The sequence below is a fragment of the Vespa mandarinia genome, chromosome 16 (genome assembly GCF_050613455.1).
Source record: "Vespa mandarinia isolate Hongniang chromosome 16, ASM5061345v1, whole genome shotgun sequence".
NCBI lineage: Eukaryota > Metazoa > Arthropoda > Insecta > Hymenoptera > Vespidae > Vespa > Vespa mandarinia.
This window is the reverse complement of record NC_140825.1, coordinates 2115252-2140971: the sequence shown is the minus strand read 5'-3', so window position 1 is coordinate 2140971 and position 25720 is coordinate 2115252. Positions and strand designations below refer to the sequence as shown.

Here is a 25720-nt window from a genome sequence, read left to right as displayed (position 1 = left end):
ATATACATACATGGATATTGTAAGTATGTACGTGCCGTTTTCCAGCAACATTACGACTTTGGGAAGGGGTGGAGACTTCGAAGGAAACGAAGTGGGAGTTAGTTATGTCACCAACGGAGAGGATCGTGAAGTGGCCAAATAACAACGCGGTGCGTTTAAACGTCTCGGCTCGGCTCGTTGCTAACTTAGTTTCGTCTTCGCTTCGCGCAAGTCGTCTTCATATTTTCTTAGTCATATATATGTGTATATATATATATATATAGGTGTGTAGGTGTGTGTGTATGTGTATATATATATATATATACCTTTCTCTTTTTTGTTTTTTTTTTAACTTTCCATATCTGTAATATTTCATTTCCACGAAATTTCTTTAAATGTACAACACGAACTTTTAAACGTGTCCGTGATATTGTCAAAAGTTTCAATGTTTTTGAAGATTTAAAATTTTGTCATCGAGAAAAATCTAAGAAAAGTGATTGTTCATAAAAAAAAACATATATATATATATATATACATATATATGTATACATGCACATTTACATATATATATATATAAATATATATATATATACAATAAGTAAAAAATAAAGTGAAAGGTGAAGATTGATCCATAATACTGGGGATGAAGCCGCTAAAGGATCAACGTAATGATTTTATCATGAAATAATAAAGCCCAAGGTAAGAATTTTGTTTTCTTTATTTTTTATGTGTATATATATATATATATATATATATATATATATATATATATATTTGTATATACATAATAATACAAATTCCATGAGAATGCATGAAATTCTTTTCTTCTTTTTCTTCAAAGATTTTTTTTTTCTTTCTTTATTTTTTCATGTACGTTCTTTTTTCTCGAATTAATTGAATAATACAAAATCCGATGCGAATGAATTTCAATCTTTTTTTTTCTATTCTTCTTTTTATTCATACAATTCTTTTTTCCCCTTTCTTTTAAACGTATATATTTTTTCAAACTAATCGAATAATATAAATTAAACGCGAATGAATTTCATTATTTTTCTAATCTTTTCTTTGTTCGTATGAATTTTATTTTTTTCTTTGCACATTTTATATACATTCTTTTCTCAGACCAATCGAATAATATAATTCTAACGCGAATGAATTTCCCTCCTTATTTTTCTTTTCTTTTTTTTTCTTTTTTTTTCTTTTTTTTTTTCTTTCTCTATTTTCCCTCAACAATTGTATCTAAGGAATATAATTTTTCGTTCGCCGCATACGTAACCATATAATTCTTATAAAAATCATGTGAAGTAAAGCCGTTTAAATGGAACGGAACGTTGACGTTGCTTTATAAGATAAAGGATCGAGTTGAGCTTTAATTGAAACAAACAAGTATACTTTTGATTGATTCACCGAAGATTCTTTAAATTCCTTGAATAAATTAGAGTTACTTATAAATTAGAGTTTGTAAATATCTTTTCTTATCTTTTTCTTTTACTTATCTTTTCTTTTCTCTTTTTTCTTTTTCTTTTGATTTTCCTCTTTTCTTTCTCTCTCTCTCTCTCTCTCTTTTCTTTTTTCCTTTCCACTTGTGTAATCCCTAAATTCGTTGATAATATTCTCCTCCTTATCTTTTCTTGCTTAACTATTAAGCGTAATGATCAATTCGGCGATACTTTATGAACTTCGGAACTATAATTAACATTTAACGATGACTGATTAGCTGCGAGTAATTTTATCGAAGAGAAATAAATAAAAAAAAAAAAAAAAAGGAAAAAAAAAAGAAAAAAAAAAAAGAAATAACACATGATCACGTGTAAATATCATTGAAAGTTTATATATATATATATATTTATATATATATAATATATATAATATATATACATATATATGTATATATAATTTTAACCATGAAACTGAACGACCTCACGTTGTGAAGAAAAAAACGTCTTCCTGACGTTGCAGAAGAAAAAAAAAAATTAAAAAAAGAATAAAAAGAAAAAAAATAAAACAAAGAAAATAAATATTTTTAAAACATAAGCTTTTAGAAAGTCGTACGATAAATCATTGGCAAACGATACTTTTATTGTTACTTCCAGATCTTCAATACTTCATGATGCCATTATCTGTGAAAGAATTATCATTCTATTTTTTATTTTTGTATTTTTCTTTTTTTTCTTTTCTTTTTTTTTTTTTATCCCTTTTCTTTCTACCTCCTTTCTCAAGGAAATAGAAAAAAAAGGTGAAATGGAACAAATCTTTAAATGACGTTTAACGGGAAGAAGAAAGATGGAGGGGGAGGGGAGAAAGAAAGGAAGAAAAAAATAAGAAAGGAAAAGAGAACAATAAAAAAGAAAGAGCAAAAAAAAATAAAAAAGAAAGAGAGAGAGAGAGAGAGAGAAGAAAAAAAAAGAAAGAAAGAATATGTATACTCATGATAAAAATCATACTTTTTATGTCCGACGTGTATAATCTTTTAATATGCATGGACGTTAGAATTGATTTATGTGAAGTACCGAAGCGATCGTAAGCCGATGAGGCGCTTAAGCACGATCGCATGATCCATTAAATGGTCATATTGCCATTAAATGCGCATATTTTATCGGGTAAAGAAGAGAAGAACGTCTCGTGATTTGAAAATTGCTATAAGATTGTTGATTAAGAGTTGCCGAGCGATGTTAACGTGAAATATCTTAGACAAACAAACATTATATCAGAAAATTTCCATTGAGTATTAGTATTTAGTAAATACAAAGCATATATACATATATATATATATATGTATATGTATATGTATATGTATATGTATATGTATATGTATATGTATATGTATATGTATACTTGTATACTATGAGTATATATACTCGTGTGGTATTGGTATATACACTCATCAAAGAATATATATATATATATATATATATATATATATATATATATATAATAAAAGAGAAAGTGTGCTATATATATTTAAATATATATATATTATAAATGCATCTATTAATATATTAGTAGTCAAATAATTCGATATAAGTTAATAACAAATATGTCACTATTAACTTTGTTGGAATTATTAAAATATTTTCAATTATTATATATGAAAGTAATATACTCTCTATACACTAGTTTATATATAAATATAACATGTCATATAGTATATATATGCTTATATATATATATGTCTATTAAAGTACAATAGTGAGAGAAAAATTTGATATGGATTAATATCAAATTTGTTACATAAATGAGATTACGATTTACTTTGTTATTGAAATATTTCTGATTGATATATTCTCACACGTATATTCTATACATATGACATATATATATATATATATATATATATATATATATATATCTGTCTGTTTATTAAAAAATAATTAAAGTAAAAACAAATTTGAAATGAGTTAAACATTTTTGTTATATTAGTAGCATCACACTATTGTTAAACTTCTTAATATATATATTATATTAATATATATATATATATATAGATATGTTCAATTGATGTAGAATAGAAAAAAAATTTGTAAACACTCCTTAAAATATTTATTTAAATCAATCGGATTTTATATACCTCGTATATTTTTTTACGGACGATACGATGTCCGATTAATTTTACTCCGTTGATAATAGTTAAGATCAATGTGTTAGAAAAACAGATTTCAATAGAATCCAACCGATTAAAATCAATTATGGTCGATCTATGGCTAGGAATAAATAATGTTATAAGTAACGTGGTAGAAAAAAATATAGACGTTTATTTTGAAAATGTTTCAAAGTCCACATTAGTTTTGGATTGTAAATCCTTTCAAAATGATAAGATCATTTATAATTAATTATTATAAATATTAATTTGATCTTTTTAATAAAATCAACTTGCCCCTTTAAAAAATTTCAAAACAAATGACTCATATACATACATACATATATATATATATATATTTAATAAATATATGTGGTCCTACTAACGCAAAATTGTGTGGTATTGATCTGCGCGTAGTGGATGAACAAAATCTGAAACTTATGAAACCAACCCGTCCCTCACAATGCAGATTCATATCCATTCTTATAACTAGACAACTTCACGTAACACGTAGATGTATGTATATGTACATTGATGTTTTATATATTCACTATCATATAGTTAGTAACCGACTTAGCTTCTGCGAAGATGTATCCTGTTTCCATCGTTTGATAATCGGCATTCGATACGGGAATCGCGTTAATATCAATTATTATTGATATATCCTATGAGTACGATTGTAATATTGTAACATGATCATTTCCTATGTTTCGTTTCTTTTCATGATCATCGAGAGATAATATTTTCCATTAATATCTATCCGTTTGGTATCTTAATAATAAATAATTATTGATTTTCCAAGAAGAAAAACTTTTTTTCTTCAAGAAGAAAAAAAGTGAAAAGAAAAGAAAAAAAAAAAAATGAAGAAAAAGATGAATGATCGATGCAATTATTTGCATTGGTTTTTTTCTTTTTTTTTCTCTTCCTCTTCTTTTTCTTTTTCTTTTTTTTTTTTTCAAATACAACCACGGGAAAAGAAAATAGTTCCCAAAAAAGAATTTTATCGGATCGATGCGATCATCGTTCGCATATATTTTCTGTTTATCTTTTCTACGACAGTAAAATTGTTTAAAAATTTCCATTTTTTTTTTTCCTCAATCGTTTCAATTATTACGTTGATTTCTCGTATGTTCGAATAAATTTTTCAAAAGAAAAGAAAAAAGTAAATATTGATTTTCATAAATAAATAAATTTTTCGTATCTCTTATTTGTACGAACATTTTAATAATTTTTCACTTATGTATTTGTAAGAAAAAAAAAAAAAAAAAAAAAAAAAATCCATCATAAATTATTATTCAAATTAATACGATCGTTAAATTAATTCGTTCGTATGACTTTTCTTAAATAAATTTCAATCTTGTTCGTGATATCGTTAGATTGACTCTTAATATATCCGAATAAAAATGTTTCATAAATTTTCAATATTGAACTGTGTCTGTGTTGAAATCTTTAAATTTATTCTCTCATATGTCCTGCTGAAATGTTTCATTAATTTTTATCGTTTGTTTATGCAATCGTAAAATTAATTCTTCGTATACCAGGGGAGAAAAAGAAAAAGAAAAAGAAAAAGAAAAAGAAAAATAAAAAAAAAAAATTATAAATATCGAAATTCTCTGAATTCTTATCGTATAAATAATTCCCGTCATCTCGAATAAATTTCAATAAACATAAAAAAAAGATGCATATGTAAACTTTCTCTCTTGGGTCGTGAAAGTTACATTTAAATAATTTAAAAAAAAAAAAACAATTTTCCTTCGAGTGAATTTTTACCGTAGTACAAGTATTTATCAAATTATTTATTCCTTTTTTATAATATATAATCGTCCATTATTAATTATGACGATACGCTTGTTAAAATGAATATCGTTGCGTTCGACTTTACAGGAGCGGTACTACGGTCTTGAAATTAATGAAATATAAAAATATTATATATATATATATATAAAATATCATACAAATTAAAATACAAACTAATACAAACAAAAATTAATCGTATACATATCTTTTATATAAACGATTGAATATTCATTAATTATACAGGACAATATAATTTACTTAAGTGGAACCATTTACAACGATTCTATTACTACATAAATAATGATTTTAATGAACAATATTTCAAAGAAAAGTTGAATGATACCGAGAATGACGTAATTTAATCGTGATTGATATTTCTTTTCTATTTCTCTCTTTGTAGGAGAATGCGCAAAAGACATATGAAGGTCAACTTTGTTTTTTTTTCTTTTTTTTTTTTTTTTTATTATTGGAATTATATATTTTTTTCATTATATTAATCATCAATCAACTTCATAATTCTGTATACAAAGAAAAAAAAAAAGAAATAATAACAATAATATTTAACTTAAAAGCGTCGGAAAATTATCGAAAATATTTTCTTCTTCCTTTTTTCCTTTTTTTTTTTTTTATTCTCATAGATTTACTTCCTTGAAAATTTCTTGCAGTTTAAAAATCCGTTCAAATTTTTTTCTTTCTAAATTACATTCGCTTAGCTATACGTTTCACACTTAAGAAAAAGAATTCTTTTCTGAATAGTTTTATTTAAAAAAAAAAAAATAAAAAAAAACAATAAGAAATGAATAATATTATGCAACTTTGTATACTTTTTTTTTCCAATAATATATAATAAAATATTGAAAAAAAAAAAAAAGAAAAAACGTATATTACCGTCTTACGTGTTCTCGTTAAGAAAAAATAAAAAAGAAATAAATCTAGAAAAAAAATTTGTTCCTATGATCCTACATCGACAATCAAATTGAATCGTAAAGGAAACGTGAAATTTAGGAGACATAATTCTGTAGGATAAAATATTGTATTATAAGAGATTTGATAGGTAAGAAATGACGAACGAAACAGTCGTCAGAAATTATTAAAAATAATTATTTCAAGTTGCTTAGAATTGCTCAACGAGTATTCTTGATATATTTCTAGAGAAAAAAATTTATTTATTTATTTATTTATTTATTTATTTATTTATTAAATCAATTTATTATTATTTTTTCGTCGCAAGATATAAAGTATATAACATAGATATGTTAACTAATTCTATCTCGATTATTACTGTTATACACAATATAAAATTATTAATTAATAAAAAAATTCACAGAATATGACTTATGCAATCTGTGATTATGACTTATCATTGAGTGTAGTATACCCAACGGACGAACTTTAAGCTCAATTAAAACAATTTGCTCATTTCATTATGATTTATGAACTTTTTTTTTTATAATGGCAGAATTGGATTTGCGTTTTTCAAACCTTCTAATTATTATTATTATTATTATTATTATTATTATTATTATTATTATTATTATTATTATTATTTCGAAGCCTTCAAAAAATATACAGTATTTTTTTTTCAAGTCTAATTATTATTCATTCTGTATAAATGGCAACTATTCAAAGTGATCAACGATATAGCAGACGCTAAATGTATAACTTGAAATTATTTTGAGATGTATACAATTAGGATCAATGTTAATTTTTTGTTGTATTTATATTTATTTCTATGTTCTTTTCATTCGTATAAAAAGGATGAAGGAAGGCAAGGATATCGATGATCAAAAAACGGGGAACGACAACGGCGCATACGTACATTGTTCCGAGAAAATTAACGAAGATAAATTGGACGTTACAAAGGATATAATTAAAAATTCTCACGGTATCCATCGCGAGATACAAGGCTCGTCTGACTTTATCTGTAAGTACTTATTTCGCTTTAATTAATTTCAATTTATATTTCCTTAGATATTTAATTTACCTTTTTACTTACTCAATTACTTATTTACCTACATATGTATATAATTTTTTTCTTCCCTCCAATTGTTTAACAACGATAAACATACAATATGTTGATTATCTATAATAAGTACTTTTATGAAAAAAAATTTTATTTCCTTCCACCTCGCCGCCCGCCTTCCCCCTCCCCATTTCCTCTCTTTATTATTAATATGAATAAACTTACAAAATGTTAATTATCGATAATAAATATTTTTATATATACTTTTGTTAATCGTTTCTGAGATCATATATATCGTTGGATATCCTTTTTGCAAATATTAATGTTTAACGGTAAAGCATAATTTTCATTTCCTTATGCTGCGAGGATGTCACAAAAGTAAGTAAATATTGAAAATGTTACATTTAAATGGTTAAAATATAAAAAGGATACTGTTAAATGGCGAAAATTAAAATGAAATATTAACATTGAAAAGTAATTATAAATTAAAAGTGACAAATCGATATAGATAATAGATTAGGATTTTTTTACTTTTCAAACGTTACTTATCGATTACAATGATAATTTGTCAAACAATTTGATTACAACTTTATCTTTCATATCGTTATATATAAATGTGTTTTATTTAACCCAAGTAATGTACTTCAAAATATATATATATAGCTTCGTTGCTTTTAACGATAAGGAAATAAATTTCAAAGAGATTACATATTATTTTGTTTAAATAAAAGTAAAATATATTCGGATTAATAAAAAAAAAATTTGTCTCAAGGTCTTCGAGAATTTTTTTTTTTTTTTTTTTTTTTTTTTTTAGAATGGTCATCGATATTTTAATATCTTAATAAATAAATAAATATATAATAATATAATTAAAATCTTAATAAATAAAATCTTAATAAATAAAATAATTCTTATCTATAATAAATACCTTATATATATATATAATAATATTATACATAATATTATAGTATAATGTATTATACATAAAGATACATATATATATATATATTTTTTTTTATATATCCATTATAGCTATGTATAAAAATAAATATATACATATATAAACTTTTATTATCGTTATCTATTGCAGTGATCGAAGAGCCAGGGGATGATGGCGCAAAGCGAAAGAATAACTTTTTGGATTCGACATTACGATTGGCAAATCGTTGGGTCAAATTCACTTGTTCTAAAAGAAAATTATATAAAAGATTACCAATTTTAAGTTGGTTACCACGTTATAACAATCAAGATGCACTTGGAGATTTGGTTGCTGGTATTACCGTAGGATTGACTGTTATTCCACAATCGCTTGCATATGCAAATGTAGCTGGACTACCAACAGAGGTGATTCCCAATTGTATTATATTTAAAATGACAATGATACATTTACATAGAATTATTTATAATATTTATTATTTTGTAATTATTTATAATATTTTATAGATAGTTAAAAAAATGTCTACCAATTAAATCTCTCAATTTTGTTTTTCTTTTTATTATACAGTATATCAAAGATATCTTATTAAATTTAATATATGTATAAAATCATAAATTAAAAGCCAATTAAATATCTCGTTTGTTAGAGAACAATAGAAAAAAAAAATATATATATATATATACATTTTTTTTCGTGAATTAAAAAAAAATCCTTCATGACTTGATATTTCAAATATTTTTTTAAGAGTAAACATTTGAAAACATAATAGGTAAAAAGAAGATAATAAAAAAAAAGGAAGAGGGAAAGAAAAACAATAATTCGTTTATTTATATCTAAATAAAACAACAACAATTTATTTAATTATATATCTAAATAAAATAACAATAAGACAAAATATATAAATAAACGACACTCTCATAACAATTATAGTATAATAATCTAGACAAATTTATAATTAAAAAAATATTAGTCTCGTTGTTGTTGTTATTGTTGTTTATTTAAATATAAAGTATTAAAAATTCCGACATTTTTATATTAAATTAAGAAATTTAACTTGAAGATATATCTTAATTAGTAATAAAATTTTGATAACTCTTTCTTTCTCTTTCTCTCTCTCTCTCTCTCTCTCTCTCTCTCTCTCTCTCTCTCTCTCTCTCTCTCTCTCTCTCTCTCTCTCTCTCTCTCTCTCTCTCTCTCTCTCTCTCTCTCTCTCTCTCTTAATTAAAATTTAATTCAATGTTTTCATAATATATAATCAATGAAATTTTACAGTACGGATTATATGGCAGTTTTTTGGGATGTTTCATTTACATAATATTTGGTTCCTGCAAAGATGTACCATTTGGTCCTACTGCTATACTTTCTTTATTAACTCATCAATCTGTTGCTCATTTGGACGCGTCAGAAAAGCATGCGATATTATTATGCTTTTTAGTAGGTGTCGTGGAATTAATCATGGGAATTTTCGGACTCGGTAAGTAATCAAATATAATATATTATTCTCGTATCATATTTAACGCTAGATTTATTAACATTGATAATATATATATATATATATATTCTTACTGAAATGTGAAATGTCAATTAAAAAGCGGGCTTTTTTTTTTTTTTTTTTTTTTTTTTTTTTTTTTTTTTTTCGTTATACTAGTTCACGCAACTATGTAAATAAAAGTCAAAAAATACTGTTCTTTTCCAAATAGACAATATATTTTGTTTAATTAAAATGTAATAAATTAGACTTTCAATCATTTTTAGGATTTTTAATTGACTTTGTATCCGGTCCGGTTAGTTCTGGATTCACTTCGGCAGTAGCACTGATAATAGTTACGTCACAAGTAAAAGATATCCTAGCTGTCTCTGCCAAGGGATCTACCTTTGTACAGATGTGGAAAAGCATTGCCGAGTGCCTTTATCAAACATCGATATGGGATACTACGCTTGGTATATGCTGCATAGGTATCCTATTAATACTCAGGGTAAGTTTTAAAAATTTAAATATGATATTAATGAAATATTAATATTTCATTCGTATCATCAGATGATATCTTCCTTCACAATTGGTCCTGACAATGAAGAACTTCGTACGAAAAAGCAGAGAATAATAAATACGCTTATATGGTTGACCTGTACCTCGAGGAATGCACTTCTTGTTATTGTTTGCGGTTTATTAGGATATCTTTTTAGTACCGCACATGATGCACCCTTTCAAGTAATCGGTATGATCACGAATAAATAAATAAATAAATATATAATAATATTGATCTAATGTAAATGAAACTAATTAAACTTCTTTTGATTATATAGGTCCCATACCAGGTGGTATGCCCACTTTACAACCACCTCCATTTGGTTACATCAAAGACGATAATACTACAGTCACTTTTATAGACATGTGTACGAATTTGGGAAGTGGTATTCTTGTTCTTCCACTTATTTCTTTGATGGAGGATGTGGCTATTTTCAAAGCATTTTGTAAGAAAAAATTTATTCATTAAAAAAAAATATACCATAGACGTATATACATGTATTATGATTATAATTTTACTATTTGTAAATTTAGCACAAGGAAAGTCAGTTGATGCCACACAAGAATTAATAGCTATTGGTTTAGCGAACGTTGGTAGTTCCTTTGTACAGGCTTTTCCAGGCACAGGATCTCTTAGCAGAAGTGCCGTATATCATGCTTCTGGAGTTAGAACACCAATGAGTGGTCTATATGCTGGTATGTTATAAAAATAATTATTGATAAACTTTAGTATGTAAAGAAAATTTTAATACATGCATTTTCTTTTTCTATAGGATTATTGGTGATATTGGCACTTCTTTTCCTTACACCTTACTTCAGTTATATACCAAGAGCTAGCTTAGCAGCAATCATCATATCTGCCGTTGTCTTCATGGTCGAAGTGAAGGTCATTAAGCCAATGTGGAGAACCAAAAGTGAGAATTAGGTTATTAATCAATGTAGAAATAAATAAAAATACAATTAATTGTATCTCTTGAGGAAAATTTGAAATAAACATTGTTGTATTAAAATAAGATTCATAATAAATATATCTTTTCTAGAGTCTGATCTAATCCCAGGATTAGGAACTTTCATTGCTTGCTTGGTGCTGCAACTTGAGATTGGAATTCTCTGTGGGATTGGTATGAATGTATTGTTCATTCTTTACCATGCAGCAAGACCAAAAATATCTGTTGAAAAATTAACTGTAAATATATATTTTTATATATTGTATGAAATATATATTAATTATTATTCAAAGAAACAGTTGATTAAAGTATTATAAATTAATTATTTCATTGTGCAATAAGATTATGTTAGATCATTCAAATATATATATATATATATATTGTACTTTTTTGAAGCAGACTGTTTCTAGTATTTTATTATATTTCTTTGTGTGCGTGTATATATATATATATCCACACAAACATATACATATATGTGTATATATATTTATCTTTTTTACACATTTTAGACACACTGCGGGATCGATTATCTGATGTTGACACCAGATCGTTGTTTGATCTTTCCTTCTGTGGATTATGTGAGAAATTTAGTGACTAAATATAGTCATAGGACAGAAAGCGTAGAGACACCAGTTGTGATAGATTGTTCACATATTTATGGAGCAGACTTTACAGCTGCTACGGTCGTCGAAAGTCTGACCAAAGATTTTGCAGTTAGAGGTCAACCCCTTTTCTTCTACAATTTAAAACCCTCTGTCTATGCTGTATTTGAAGGCATCGCACCGACAAATTTTGTTGTTTATTATGCTCAAGAAGCATTGGACGATTTATTAAAAGAAAGAGGCTATTTCAATCACATTAAACGAGTTTCACTATCGACATAAGTTTAAATCAATGTGTCTTCAAGGAACTGTGTATCACTTAAGAGTGTTCGATTTGACAAAGCAAAATGAAATGCTGATAAATCGATTATCACAAAGACATGGTACAATTAAATAAACTTAATAATAGAAAATTTATGAGTAGTTAAAAGTGTGTTTCTACTGATTCATTTCTTATCCTTCAATATGTATATATAATTTATAAATGCATCTCGACTATAAAGGAAACTTTGATTTTCTTAAATCTACAGATCATTTTTTTTAACCTATTAAATACTCATTTTTCTTTTCTACTTATTTGAGTGTAATTTATTATTAAAAAAAAAAAAAAAAAAAGAAAAAAGAGAGAGAGAGAGAGAAAAAAATACATGCATAATCAAAAAATATGACGAATCAAAGCTTTCACTTATCTCGAATAATATCATTGTATTATTATTATAGTTATCACAGTTAGCTTTAGAATTTCGAATGACAATAAATAATATCATCAAATTGAAAATAATGCTCAAGAGCCGATCGTTTATTGGCTCTTACACGGATACAACATGGCGCACGATGGAACCATCCAATCAATCGAGTGTCCGCGAGACGTCACGTGACTCGTAACTGTTGCATTTGGAAGTACTAATAGCGTCATGAGCCAATCGGAATTTGTTCGAAGTGTTCACAACGAATACTCTCGCGTAATAACGTGGTATATGTAGAGTGAAATAAAGAGGGAAAAAAAAAGATGTCGGAAAGGAAAGGAGTAAACGTACAGGTCGCGTATGGTGCCATCTGACGGCCGTGTGCGAGCAGTAGGAACAGAGCGATATGCAGAAGGTAGTCCTGCTCGCCATATTTGTTATTATCGTCGATGGGGTAGGCTAGCTGGCGGAGTATCGGAGTGGTGAGGTGTGCGGTGCGTAATGTTTGGATATTCGTAAGATTAGAAAGGCTTCTAGCGGGCTAAGATATTCGGCCGTTGAGCTAACTAGTGAACAAATTATCCTGTATTCACGGTGTGAGAGAAGCGGTCTCTTATATAAAACTGCTAGGGCCACGGAGGCTCAGCTGTCTTGTTCAGTAGTGTCGAGTGCGCGTTTATTCTGTTTATGTATGTATGTATGTATATATATATATATATATATATATGTGTGTTTGTGTGTACATACGTACGTACGTACGTATTTATGCATGTGTATGCATGATACCGTGTACCTGAAATTTGTGCCGCTCTTCTTCATTATTTGACATTGGAGCTGCAATTGCCAGTGCTTTTTGTTATTGTTATTATTGTTAATATTTGTGTTAAGTGACGTTCTTATTACGAAAAAAAAAAATAAAAAAAAAAAGGGCAAATATAGCTATATCGAATGTTAAATGGTGGTGAAGGTGGAGAAATTGGTGAAGGTGAACACCACACTTTTGCTACTGCTGCTGTCTGTTGCTGCTGCTGCTGCTGCTACTGCTGCTGCTGCTGTTGCTGCTCCTGTTGCAGCTAGGCTGTGGTAGTAGTGGTGGTGGTAGTAGGTAGTAATCGCGTAGTAGTGTAGTAGGTAAGAGTAGTGTAGTAGTATATTAGTAGAGTAGTGGTAATAGTAGTAGCAGTTGCACTGGTAAAATAGTAGCAACAGTAGTAGACTAGTGAGAGATAAATGCAGCAGTAAGATTGGTAGTGTAGTACAGTAGTAGCCCATTGGTGGTGTGGATGGTGATATAGACAAGGAAAGGGTATAAGAAGTAATAAGAGAGAAATAGAGAGAAATAGATAGATAGGTAGGTAGATAGATAGAAAGAGAAAGAGAAAGAGAGAGAGAGAGAGAGAGAAAAAAAAATCATTAAAAATAATTTTTATCAGGGACTATTTTGGATGTTCCTAAGTGAATAGGTTAGAGGGTGGATATAATATATCCGGCGGGGTTCAATGTAAACCTGAATAAAAAGAATTTAGACGATACATACGGTGAGAGTTAAGTCGAGTGTTGTGGTGGTGGTGTGTGTAACGTGTGTGTTTGTCTTCTTCTGTCGTCGGTCATGCGTTCGTTATACTAAGAAGCGTAAGAAGAATAAGTGAGAGAGAGAGAGAGAGAGAGAGAGAGAGAGAGAGAGAGAGTGTGAGAGAGAGGGGTTGCTCTCTCCTGCACGGGGTCGGGGTCGTCGCACGTTCTTGACGCGGGTCTGTCGACCCGCCAAGGTCTTTGTGTTCCGTTTCTTCTTGGACTTGCTACGTCGTGATAATATAATTTCTTTTTTTCTTTCTCGTATTTTTTTACGAAATAAAAAATAATAAATAAATAAATAAATCACAAGTTATATACATACATACATATATATATATATGTATATGTATATGTATGTATGTATGTGTGTGCGTGTATATGTGTATATATATATTTGTTTGTATATGTATACACATATATGTAACTTTGTACACATCGCTTATTTTCATTAATTCTTTACTTTCGATTTTTTTCTTGTACCTTCTCGAGGCTTTAGTTATTTATTCATTTATTTATCTATTTCTTTATTTGTTTATTTTTTGTTCTCTTTTATTTTTCTTCACCACTCAACATTGTTTTCTTTCTTTCTTTCTTTCTTTCTTTCTTTCTTTCTTTCTATTCTTTCTTTTTAATGATTCGTCGTTGCTTCGTTTTGTTTTGATTTTTTTTTCTTCTTCTTCGTCTTCTTCTTCTTCGTCTTCTTCTTCTTCTTCTTCTTCTTCTTCTTCTTCTTCTTCTTCTTCTTTCCAGGACGAGTTCCTCACATTTTTTCGCGAGTTGTGTAGTTAAAAGAAAAAAAAAAATAAATAAAACGAAACAAACAAACAAACAAATAAAGAAAAAAAAAGAACGAAAGAAAAAAGGAAAATAAAGATAAAACCAAGTGAGTCAGCTTAAAACTTATTGTCAGTCATTCGTTCATCTTGACACGTGCAATATTCTCGCACTTTTTTTTTTTTTTTTTTTTTTTTTTTTTATATCAACGACTTTGTATTCAACGATTTTTGTTCTTATTCGTCTGAATGTTGACATCATAATACGTATATATTTCAATAATACAAGCTCGAAATTATTTATTTATTTATTTATTTATTTATCTGTATGATCGGCCATTTTAAATTTAGTTGCATGTACGTAATTCATACTACGATTTTTAATCCGATCGTAAAGATTCAGATCAATTTTTAATTGATCCTAGAGAGATTCAGATCGATTTCCTTTATGTTATTCGTAGAGGAAACTGAAAAATCGTGGATATATTCTTTTTTTTTTTTTTTTTTTCTTCTTTTCTTTTTTCTCTTTTCCTTTCTTCTTTTTCTTTTTTCCCCCTCTACTGAACTCGGTGAAGAACATTGAAAACAAAGAGAAAGAAAGAGAGAAAGAGAAAACGCGCGCGGCAACGAAAGACAGAAAGAAAGAGAGAGAGAGACAGAGAGAGAGAGAGAGAGAGAGAGAGGGAATGAGAGTGAGTGAGTGAGTGAGTGAGTGAGAGAGAGAGAGAGAGTGAGTGAGTGAGTGAGTGAGAGAGAGAGAGAGAGAGAGAGGGAGGGAGGGAAAGACAGGAAAAAGTCGATACGCGTATTTACAGAGAACAAGCTTGCTGCCATTTTATATTGCACGTGAGCCCGTAGTTCTGCCCGCGCTTACGATTCGATCTGTCAGAATAATATTTTCGTTTTCAAACCCTAGTGATTTATTTTGTAAAGTTTCTAAAGGATTAATTGTCCATATTATCATCGTGAGTTCTTATATTCCGGTATCAAGAATATATGGATTATATTATATAGGTAAAAATATACGTTTTATTATTATTTAAGTCATTACAACCTCAAATATATAATCGTAAAAATAATCGATTTAAATCTCGCTTCGATATTCATGCTACATCGATATATGTATATATATATATTTTTTTTTTTGTCTTTTTTTTTTTCGATTTATATTGACTATTTATATTACTCGAAAACTCGATTAATTATCAGGACTTATTAAAATCTAAAATGTAATATCGTAAAATGTAACACAAACATCGAAACGAAAATATCGATATATTTCGTTTCGACATTTGTGCTGTATCGATATCTAATTTTCGAAGTTGTCAAAGTCATATTTAAAAACTCAACTAAGTTCATATTTTGTCAGCTGGTAACTAAAAATATGTCAACTTGCACGTAAATATATTTATGTACATATATATATATGTATATATATGCATAATCGATATATATTTATTAATATATATTTATATATACATTTATATATAGTAATATATATTTGCATAATCGATATCGTATGTAGATATATATATATATATATATATATATATATATAATTGGTATATATTATCTATATATTATTCTCGAGAAAATTTTAATCGATTCGATAAAATCTCAATGTGATTTATTCACTTATGTTAAATAATGAATCTATATATATCGTGTGCTCGTTTGAAATTGTTCGATTCGTAAAAAAATTCAGAAAAATATTGAAAGATCTTTGGGATAATACTTAAATCTCCTGAGACGGGATTTGAGACTTCTGCGCTTTTAAATCCAATCGCTTTGAATCCAACCGAATTGTTAGCTGTTCAAATAGGAACTCGAAACAATTTTGAAAATAATTCTTTAAAACTGTTATAGAAAGATTTTTATTAGAACAATTATGAACGGATTTGATTTTGAATAATTTTTTACGAGAAATTTCCAACTCGTTATCTGTTTCCCATTATGATTTCTATTTTTCTTACTGATATCGATTTTATAAACGTTAAGTTTATTTTTTTTTCTCGACTTTATATCGTTATATCGTTTCTAGTATTCGTTTTCTTTTCTTTTTTCTTTTTTCTTTTTTCTTTTTCTTCAATCGATATCATGTGCATTTTTTTTTTCTTTCTTTTTTTCTTTTTTTTTTTTTTTTCTTACGAAATCATTATAGAAAAATAATTTATTTACGCATCATTGGTTCTTTAAAACAAACTGTTGAAATAAATATTGTAAAACAACCAAATATTATTCGCGCTAAATATTTTACGCACGCTACAACGGCACGTAAAACTCCATTACATTATTCATGATAAGAAGTTAATAAAACGAAGTTCATTAAGAAATTTTTTTTGTCTCAAATATTTCTACTATTTTGTATTATAGTTGATATAAAAAAAAAAAAGACAAAAAGATATAATATGATATAATAAATATGAATTATAGAAAATTATCTGTATAGAGAATTATCTGTAAATGTTGCTCTCTCTCTTTTTCTTTTTTTTTTTTTTTTTTCTTCATCTTTTTTTTTCTTGTAAAAACGATCTTGTAAAAAAAATTATCCAAATATGATTAATCCGCAGGCTGAAATATGTACATTAATTATATCGATTATGAAAATGCACGATGAAAAAACACGATAAGAGAGATTAGAAATCAAAATAAGAACCGTAATCGAAACGAATAATAGTCGGAAACTTTATTTATACGGAATAAAGATTCTTTAAAAATGTTTTAAGAAACGAATTCGATGTTACGACTATTTTTAAGCCTCGCTTTCAATTCTATCGGCCAAATAATTTCGCGAATGTGTACTCATTAAAAACAATGGTATTTATCTTACAGCTGCTGTTGCTGTAGCTGCTGTTATCTTTTCTCAACCCTTTCGGTCCCTTGTTCATCCTTCACCCACCCCCCCCCCCATATCCATTTACAGTTCACCAAAAAATGTAATTTCTTCATTTCTTTCTTAAACTTTTGTTAATACTAATACAGCAAATAAATAATACTCGTCGGAGTGATATTTTCCTTTGGGATTTCTTTTGAACTTGTCGTGAAATTATTCGAAAAAATTTCGAAGATTTTATTGGATGGGGGGATGATTTTATCGTTAAAACGTATAGATAGACGATAAAAAGATGAGAGATCACATAGCTTATCTTCAACATTGATAACCATTTATGTAATTACTTTCATCGTAGATGAGAAATGAGGAATAAGGTTTAAGGGATTAGGTGTGAGGTTTAAGGATAAGAAGAGGAGTCTTCGACTTAAATCCCATTTAAACTTTGCATGTGATCGTACTTGGATCTATTTTGCGTACGTACGTACGTACACACATACATACATACATACATACATATAAACGCATATGCATGCACGGATAGATGCATGCATGCATGAATCTCCAATTCGATTGGATTTTAGCTCGAAAGAGAGCGCATAATTTCTAAATTTAAATTTAATACGATAGAAATAACGAATAGATGATAATTTGAAATTTTTACGATATAAAATGAGAGGCGCTAAAACATTTTGGTATCTTTTTTTTTCTCTCTCTCTCTCTCTTTCCCTTTTTCCATTGATAAAGTATATCATAGAAGAGAGAGAGAGAGAGAGAGAGAGAGAGAGAGAGAGAGAGAGAGAGAGAGAGAGAGAGAGAGAGAGAGAGAGAGAGAGAGAGAGAGAGAGAAGAACTTTGAATAGTGTTTTTCAAACTGCGATTATCTTGCGTATCGTTATATGTGTATAAATTCGTTTGTATCGTTTAAGGATCTATTATAAATCTATTATAGATCTATTATATGTAATGTATAATATTTTTTCATTTTCTTATCGTAATATTATTGTAATTATCATTTATGTTCAATTATAAATTAAAATTAAAAATGTACACTTCGATATCGACAGTTTGAAAGACATATTATTTTTTTTTTTTTTTTTTTTTTTTTTATGAATCTAAATTATTTCGTTTTTAATTATTTTAACTCTAGTTGTGCACACCTGAAAATAATTTTCAAATTGTACACTTCGGGTGCGTTACCACCTTGTACGAGTACTTTAAACAGCTGTCATTTATACGGAATGAATAATTTTGACTCTTGAGTGAATACTTGTTGACTGAAAAAAAAAAGTAAAGAAAAAAAATAACTGTATATTCTTAGAAGCCTCCGAAGGAAATAATAATCAGGTAGGTTTGAGAAAAGCAATTCAGTCATTATAAAAAAAAAAAAAAATTCATTATGAATCATAATGAAATGCTCAAATTGTTTCAATTGAGCTCAAAGTTGGTCTGTGTTGCGTCCTACATTACCTCATAGGCACACAACTAGAGTTAAGATAAAGATAATACACGTGTAAATGTATACGTTGAAATTGTTTGTGTCTTTTTGAAATAAACAGAGAACGAGAAAGAGAGTGGGCGAAAGAGAGAGAGAAAAAGAGAAAAAGAGAGAGAGAAAGGAAGAGAGAGGCAAACAAAGAGGACAGGGAAGGGAACAAACGAACGAGGAAGGACGCGTTAAACTGCTTCATGTTAATAAGCGTTAAACGATACGTGAGGATTAAGAAGGAAGGCCCAGAGTTTCTTGAATTTTGGAGACTGAAGAAACGTGGAGGTGACTGAGAGAAGGAGGAGGAGGGTCGCCGGTGGCGAAGGAAGAAGTTGTTAGAGTTTGGCAGAGAAGGTGGACGAAGACGAGGAAGAGGAAGAGGAGGAGGTGGAGGCGGAGGCGGAGGAGGTGGAGGCGGAGGTGGCGGAGGTGGTGGTGGCGGTGGTGGTCGTGGTGGTGGTGGTGTTCGAGGGAAAAAAAAAGGAAAAAGAAGAAGAGGAAAAAAAAGAAGAAGAAGAAGAAAACGAACGGAAGGGTGACGAGACAGACAGGACAGTGGAAGTGGTTGTGGTTGTGGTTTTGGAGGTGGTTGTTGTTGTTGTGGCGTTGGTGCACTTTGGTGTTGTTGTCGTTGTTGTCATCCGCGGTCGTAGTGATAGTAGTGGTGGTGATCGTAATAAGGTATCGTATCGGAAGCGCGCTCGTAGTGTCGCGTCTGCCGATTCGTACCAGAATTAAAACTGGCGGGCAATCTGGCTCGATCTCCGGTGCCGGTGGGTGCTGGCGGAGGTGGTGGTGGTAGCGGCGGAGGAGGCGGAGGAGGTGGAGGAGGAGGAGGAAACGGAGCTTCTGGAAGTGGTTCCGGTCCCTTCGTTGGACGTGGTACCGGTGGTACTGCTGCTGCTGCTGCTGCTGCTGCTGCTGCTGCTGCTGCTGCTGCTACTGCTGCTGCTGCTGCTGCTGCTATTGCTGGTGGTAGTGGTGGTACTGGTGCTGGTTCTGGTGCTGGTGGTGCTGGTGGTGCTGGTGGTACCGGAATTGGAGATGTCATTGGATGTCCTGGAGGATCAACGACAGGTAACAGCAACAACAACGGAAATGGAAATCAAACAAACGCGAATCATGCGAGTGGAGGTAATGCGAACGGTAACGCGAATGGCGGTACTACTACCATGGCAAATGGATCATCAATCGGAAATAATCCTACATCCCAATCAAACGGAAATCCTAATGGCGGCGGTGGTAGTGGTGGTGGTGTTGGTGGTGGTGCTGGTGGTGGTGGTGGTGGCACCACCTCGTCCGCGGGAAATCCCAATGTACAACCTGCGGTCGATCAACCCGCCCAAGGTGGACAAATTTTGGATTGGGAAGACGTCGATCGTTTCTCGTTCGAGGATTCCGATCATTTCGAAGAGGATTCGCTTTGTAGTTGGAGCAGCGAACCCGAATCACTTTGTAACAATTGGCGAGGATGGCGTCGACCAACTGCAGGATTTGGTACCGCAAAAAGGCCGACGGATGGTAAGTTTTTTCTTTTTTTTTCTTTTCTTTCTTTCTTTTTTTTTTTTTTTTTTTTTGAAACATGTACTCGCCAATTTATATATATATATATAATATCGTATGCACGTATCGTGTATAAAAAAGAAATGTATACGATATATCGTATTATTTTACAAGACTGGTAAGAATGTCTTCTTCGTTTTCTTTTTTTTTTTTTTTTTTCTAAAGTCATTCATTTTCAAACGTTTATTCGTTCAAACGAAAGTAACGTTTGATCGAGAACGACAGTTCTTAATCGAACGAGACTTGGTTAATCATAATTGTGCACAGTTGAAAATAATTTTCTAGTTACGTATTTCAGGTGAGTTATCACCTCTTCCTCCTCCCCCGTCCTCGGGGCACTTTAAACATCTGCCATTTATACGGAATGAATAATTTTGACACCAAAAAAAAAAGAAAAAAAAAAAAAATACCGTATATTTTTTGAAAACGTATATTCAATTCTGTTATTATAAAAAAAAAAAAAGAAAAAAATTCATAAATCATAATGCAATACGCAAATTGTTTAAAATTAAGTTCAAAGTTGTTCTGAGATGTCCTGGGTGTCCATAGGCACATCAATTAGGATTAATTATATGATCATGTTCGATCGAAGTATAAGAAAGAAATAAAATTAAACGAAGAGAATCGACGAAAGCATTTGATCGAAGTTCCGATAATAAATTAGAAGTACGATGGTGGTCGGTGAGGGAGGACTCTATGGGGTTGAGGTTGAGAGCTTGTGAGTCGATGCTGCGCCCTAGATTCATTTGTTCGTTCGTTCTCTTGTAACCTGAACGTGCACGCTTGTACACATATTCACGATATCACGATATTTAGATTAAATTCTATGTGTTACCTCGAAAATTTACAGAAAATTCTCTCTATAGGTTTCGACTAAGATATCTTCTCTTTCATCGAAACTTCGTCGAGCAGTTCTTTTTTGTCGTTTTGCTCGTTCATGCCAGAACTAAATACGTCTTAGCTAATGAGAAGCTTCCGAAAGTGGTTTCTACAACGAGAACGTCTTATTACGTAAACTGCGGTTGTAACCCCTTCAATATTGAGTCGTAAATTTAATTAACTCGGGATGATCGTTAACACCAAGCGCTAACATTGTTCGCGAATCTCATGTATTATCGTTGCAATATCGATCCATGTACATTTTACAATACTATTTACTAGTACTATTATTAATAGTAGCAATAGTAGTAGTAATAGTAGTAGTAGTAGTACTGTGGTAATAGCAGTAATGATAGTAATACTGAAACGTATCTTATTAAAAAAAAAAAAAAACGCTTTCCCTTATCATTATAATTTCGAAGAAAAATATCGTGGCTTGAATAATTATTTATTTTTTTTTTTTTTTCTTTTTTTTTTAATTACTGTTTATATTTTCTATTAAAACTTTGACTATTTTTATTGTAATTATTTACTAAACATCATGTTGTTATTATTGATATAAATTGTTATTAGTTTCAATGAAAAACAAACGAAAAGAATTGTTCTGCACTTATTCTTATTATTATAACTTTCTAAGAAAAATTATGCTTGAATTATTTTTGAAAATTTGAAGAACCATAGATTTCCTCTTCTAGCGAGCTTAATTTTTTTTTTCTTTTTTTTTTTTTTTTATATTATTATTATTAACGTTCTATTTTCTATGGAAACTATTACTATTTCTATTCTAATTATTTTCCAAATGCTATAATGGTATATTGTAGAAATTATTATCGGTGATACAAATTGTAATTAGTTTTATATATAAAAAGAAAAAAAAAATATATATATATATAAAAAATAAATCCTGCATCGGCCGGGAATCGAACCCGGGCCGCCCGCGTGGCAGGCGAGCATTCTACCACTGAACCACCGATGCTACAAGAAATACATTTTAGAAAATAGTAGATATGGAACGATTCATATTATTTTCAATGAATAAAATAATATATTTTCAAAGTATTTCACTTTATTAACAAACAAATATTTCTATATATCATCGAAATATTATTTGAACGCTATTATTTAGAATTATTTATCATAAAGGGATCAATTCATTCAATGAACGATCATTCATCTATATAGAGCACGTCCATGGTTATACGTTTCTTTTTTTCTTTTATTCTTTTCAAGTTGTTTATTATATTCTAAAAATACAATGATTTCATAATTTAATAGTTGTATAAAAATAAATGGAGTATGGAAAATGTGTTCAAAAAATTTTTTTTTTTTTTTTTTTTTTTTTTTTTATATAAATGCCACTGAAATAATATAAATGTCACGCGGTCATATAGTATCAGAACGTACAGTTGAGAATTGTTTTTATTCTACAAATACTTGTTCGTTCGTTTTAACAAGCTAAAAAGCTGCTAAACAGCTCGGCGTCCTAAAAATCTATATAGAAAAAAAAAAAAAAAAAAAAAATGGTGTAGCTATGAAAAGACGAGGGGAAAAAAAAAGCAAAAAGAAAGTTCAAACGCGTTAAAGAATGCGCAACGGATTGACGTTTTGGGGAAGTTTATAATTCATTTGTTGATTGACTATAAAATAGGACGAAGCACGTCGGAAACAGGATGGTAAACGTTGATGTATCTTCTAGACGCGCACGTCGATCTGTCAATAATAATGGAAATTAATTTCTAATTGGCTTATTGACGTAATCGATCTTGTTAATCTATGTGACATTGGCAGCACTGAGAGTTTGGTTGATCATCCTCTTATCGAGCCAGTGATATAACTGCTTATACTAATTAATTGTTGAATACTTTGTTAATAGCTCCATATATATATATATATATATAAGAAAAAAGAAAAATATGTATAACTAAAGTTTATGATTTTATATGTCAAATATATTTTGACAGTACGAAATAAATTATCCGATTTTCGGTTTAACAGATAGTTTAATGATTTTCAATTTTTATTATGGATTAATTTTGCATTGTTTTTTTTTTTTTTTTTTTTTTTTTTCTCGAACATATACATCCTCTTACGTATGCTTTGAAAAATTATTTTATTATTTTATGGTTCAAAAAAAAAAAAAAAAAAAAAAAAGGAAAGGAACAAAAACAATCACAAAAAATTCAATATATTAGAAACAGTATGTAAACTTCCAAAAGTTGATTATGATAGATATTTTTCGTGTAATCTCAAGAAAAAAAAAAAAAAAAAAAAAAAAAAAATGAAAGAAAACAGATAAAACAAATGAATAATACAAAAAAATCTCTGGCATTTTTCACATCTTTATGTAGGGAGGAGAAAAAGAAAAGATATCTGGCACACTCGAAGGATGAAATTTTCGATAACATTAACCGAACTTTCATGTATTTTATTTTCTAATCTTATATTCGATACATGTGATCGTGAAACTTTCGTAATATGTATGTCTATGTGTGTGTGTGTATATATAGGATGTCCAAAAAAATGAGATCAAACTTATGTTACGTATTACTGAGGCCAAATAAAAAATTCATATAAACTTATGAAAATAAAATATATATCTTTTCAATAAAGCATTTTCGGGTATAAATTTAATATGAATTGTTTTTATCTATTTGACCTCATTTACATATTTGACCTCATACGTAGTATAAGTTTGCCCCCATATATATATATATATATAAATATTTTCCCCTCATTCTCTCTCTTTCTCTCTCTCTCCCACCCCCACTCTCTCTTTATTGTTTCTAACAAAGGAGATATTCAACCGGTTCTTAATTTATATGATCAACCTGTGGAATCTTTACAGTTCTATTATAACGTATAGGATAGATGGTTATTGGGATGAGTCAAAGAACGATGGCGAAAGTAAATTGAGTAAAAGCCTCTGTCCCTTAAAATGAAGGTTAGTGAACCCTTTTCTCTCTTGGTAATTGCGCCACAGGGTAAGATAATGGGTGGTTAGGCAGGTAGGTTGTTAGATATCGCTATCTTTGACCCATGTACTTCTCAGAAAATGCACATAAGCGTTCTCGTGCCAAGGACGAATATGCATACACGTGTACTACTACTATCGTGTAGGTGTTAGGTCTTAAATCTTATCTTGGTAACTTCGTTCAAATGGAATAGAAAAATAATACTTCTTTTTTCTTTTTTTTTAGCCCGTTCCTTGTCGATTTTTTCTTTTTATATCTTTTTTGAATTGAACAATGAGTAAGATATGAATAATTAATTTAATTATAAAAGATTAAAATCAAGAGACTAATAGATTAATTTATTAGTCGATGAATAATTTTCATTGTCCAATAGACGTTTTGTTGTTTCTAAACTATTAGATATATATATATATATATATATATATATATATATATATTCGTTGAGTATGTTTGATAGATACAATGATTGTAAAAATGGTAAAAAATTTTATTCCTTCAGTTGGCATTTGTATAAATTTGTTGTATCTCGAAAGCTATAGAACAAAATTGTTTATTTGTACAAAAATTGTTTTTTTTTGCAATATACGTACTAAACATATTTATGTTCTAATGAATTAGAATAGATCTAATTTCTTAGACGACAAAATGTCTGTGTTTTGGAGATAATTTCTGTATAGAAGTGTCTACAAAAATATCACGAAAACTAGAGTTGATTTGACGAAATCAATGCTATTTTTGAAATCAGCGCTTTAAATATAACTTAGAATAAGTTCAACTTCCAAAACATCAGATCAAAACGTGTTTCTTTTTTTATTTATTTATTTATTTTTTTGTTGTTGCTACGTAATCGATGTTTTAATTAAAAAACAATTAAAAAACGTTTTTTTTATCTAGGATATATATATTATATCGTATAATTATATCAATTTTTCATTAAAATTTTTTATATTATTTATATTTTATTTATATATTTATATATTTTTATATATTTATATATTTTTAATTATATTTATATAATTTTTTATATTATTTTTTATATTATTTATATTTAACAATATAAAAAATGATTTACTATAATTATATATATATATATATATATATATATATATATATATATATAAATTC

At 28.8% G+C, this 25720-nt stretch overlaps 2 protein-coding genes and 1 non-coding gene across 7 annotated transcripts in view; 2 read left to right on the top strand and 1 right to left on the bottom strand.

Annotated features, from left to right (window-relative positions):
• The first annotated feature begins 203 nt into the window (after window positions 1-203).
• On the top strand, window positions 204-12261 carry Esp (Epidermal stripes and patches). Of its 2 annotated transcripts, XM_085662042.1 has the most exons (12): window positions 204-263; window positions 591-678; window positions 7111-7277; window positions 8407-8660; window positions 9526-9727; window positions 10009-10229; window positions 10292-10469; window positions 10558-10725; window positions 10814-10975; window positions 11053-11193; window positions 11320-11465; window positions 11736-12261. In XM_085662042.1, exons 3-12 carry the CDS (start codon window positions 7112-7114, stop codon window positions 12108-12110), a joined length of 2013 nt encoding a protein of 670 aa, XP_085518168.1. In that variant the 5' UTR covers window positions 204-263; window positions 591-678; window position 7111; the 3' UTR covers window positions 12111-12261. The 2 variants fall into 2 exon arrangements, with proteins under 2 accessions (XP_085518168.1, XP_035723530.1); XM_035867637.2 differs by lacking the exon at window positions 204-263 and having other exon boundaries at window positions 499-678.
• A 7755-nt stretch (window positions 12262-20016) lies between these two features.
• Dora (zinc finger SWIM domain-containing dorado) overlaps window positions 20017-25720 on the top strand; it is a 41442-nt gene continuing 35738 nt past the window's right edge. For 3 of the 4 annotated variants that reach the window (XM_035867636.2, XM_085662040.1, XM_085662041.1), the window contains exon 1: window positions 20017-20702. In XM_035867636.2, coding sequence (XP_035723529.1) covers window positions 20354-20702 — 349 coding nt within the window. In that variant the 5' untranslated portion in view covers window positions 20017-20353. The remainder of the gene's footprint in view (window positions 20703-25720) is intronic. The other variant, XM_085662039.1, reaches the window with a different exon arrangement.
• On the bottom strand, window positions 22529-22599 carry TRNAG-GCC (transfer RNA glycine (anticodon GCC)). The gene has a single exon. It is a non-coding gene; the product is annotated as a tRNA-Gly (tRNA).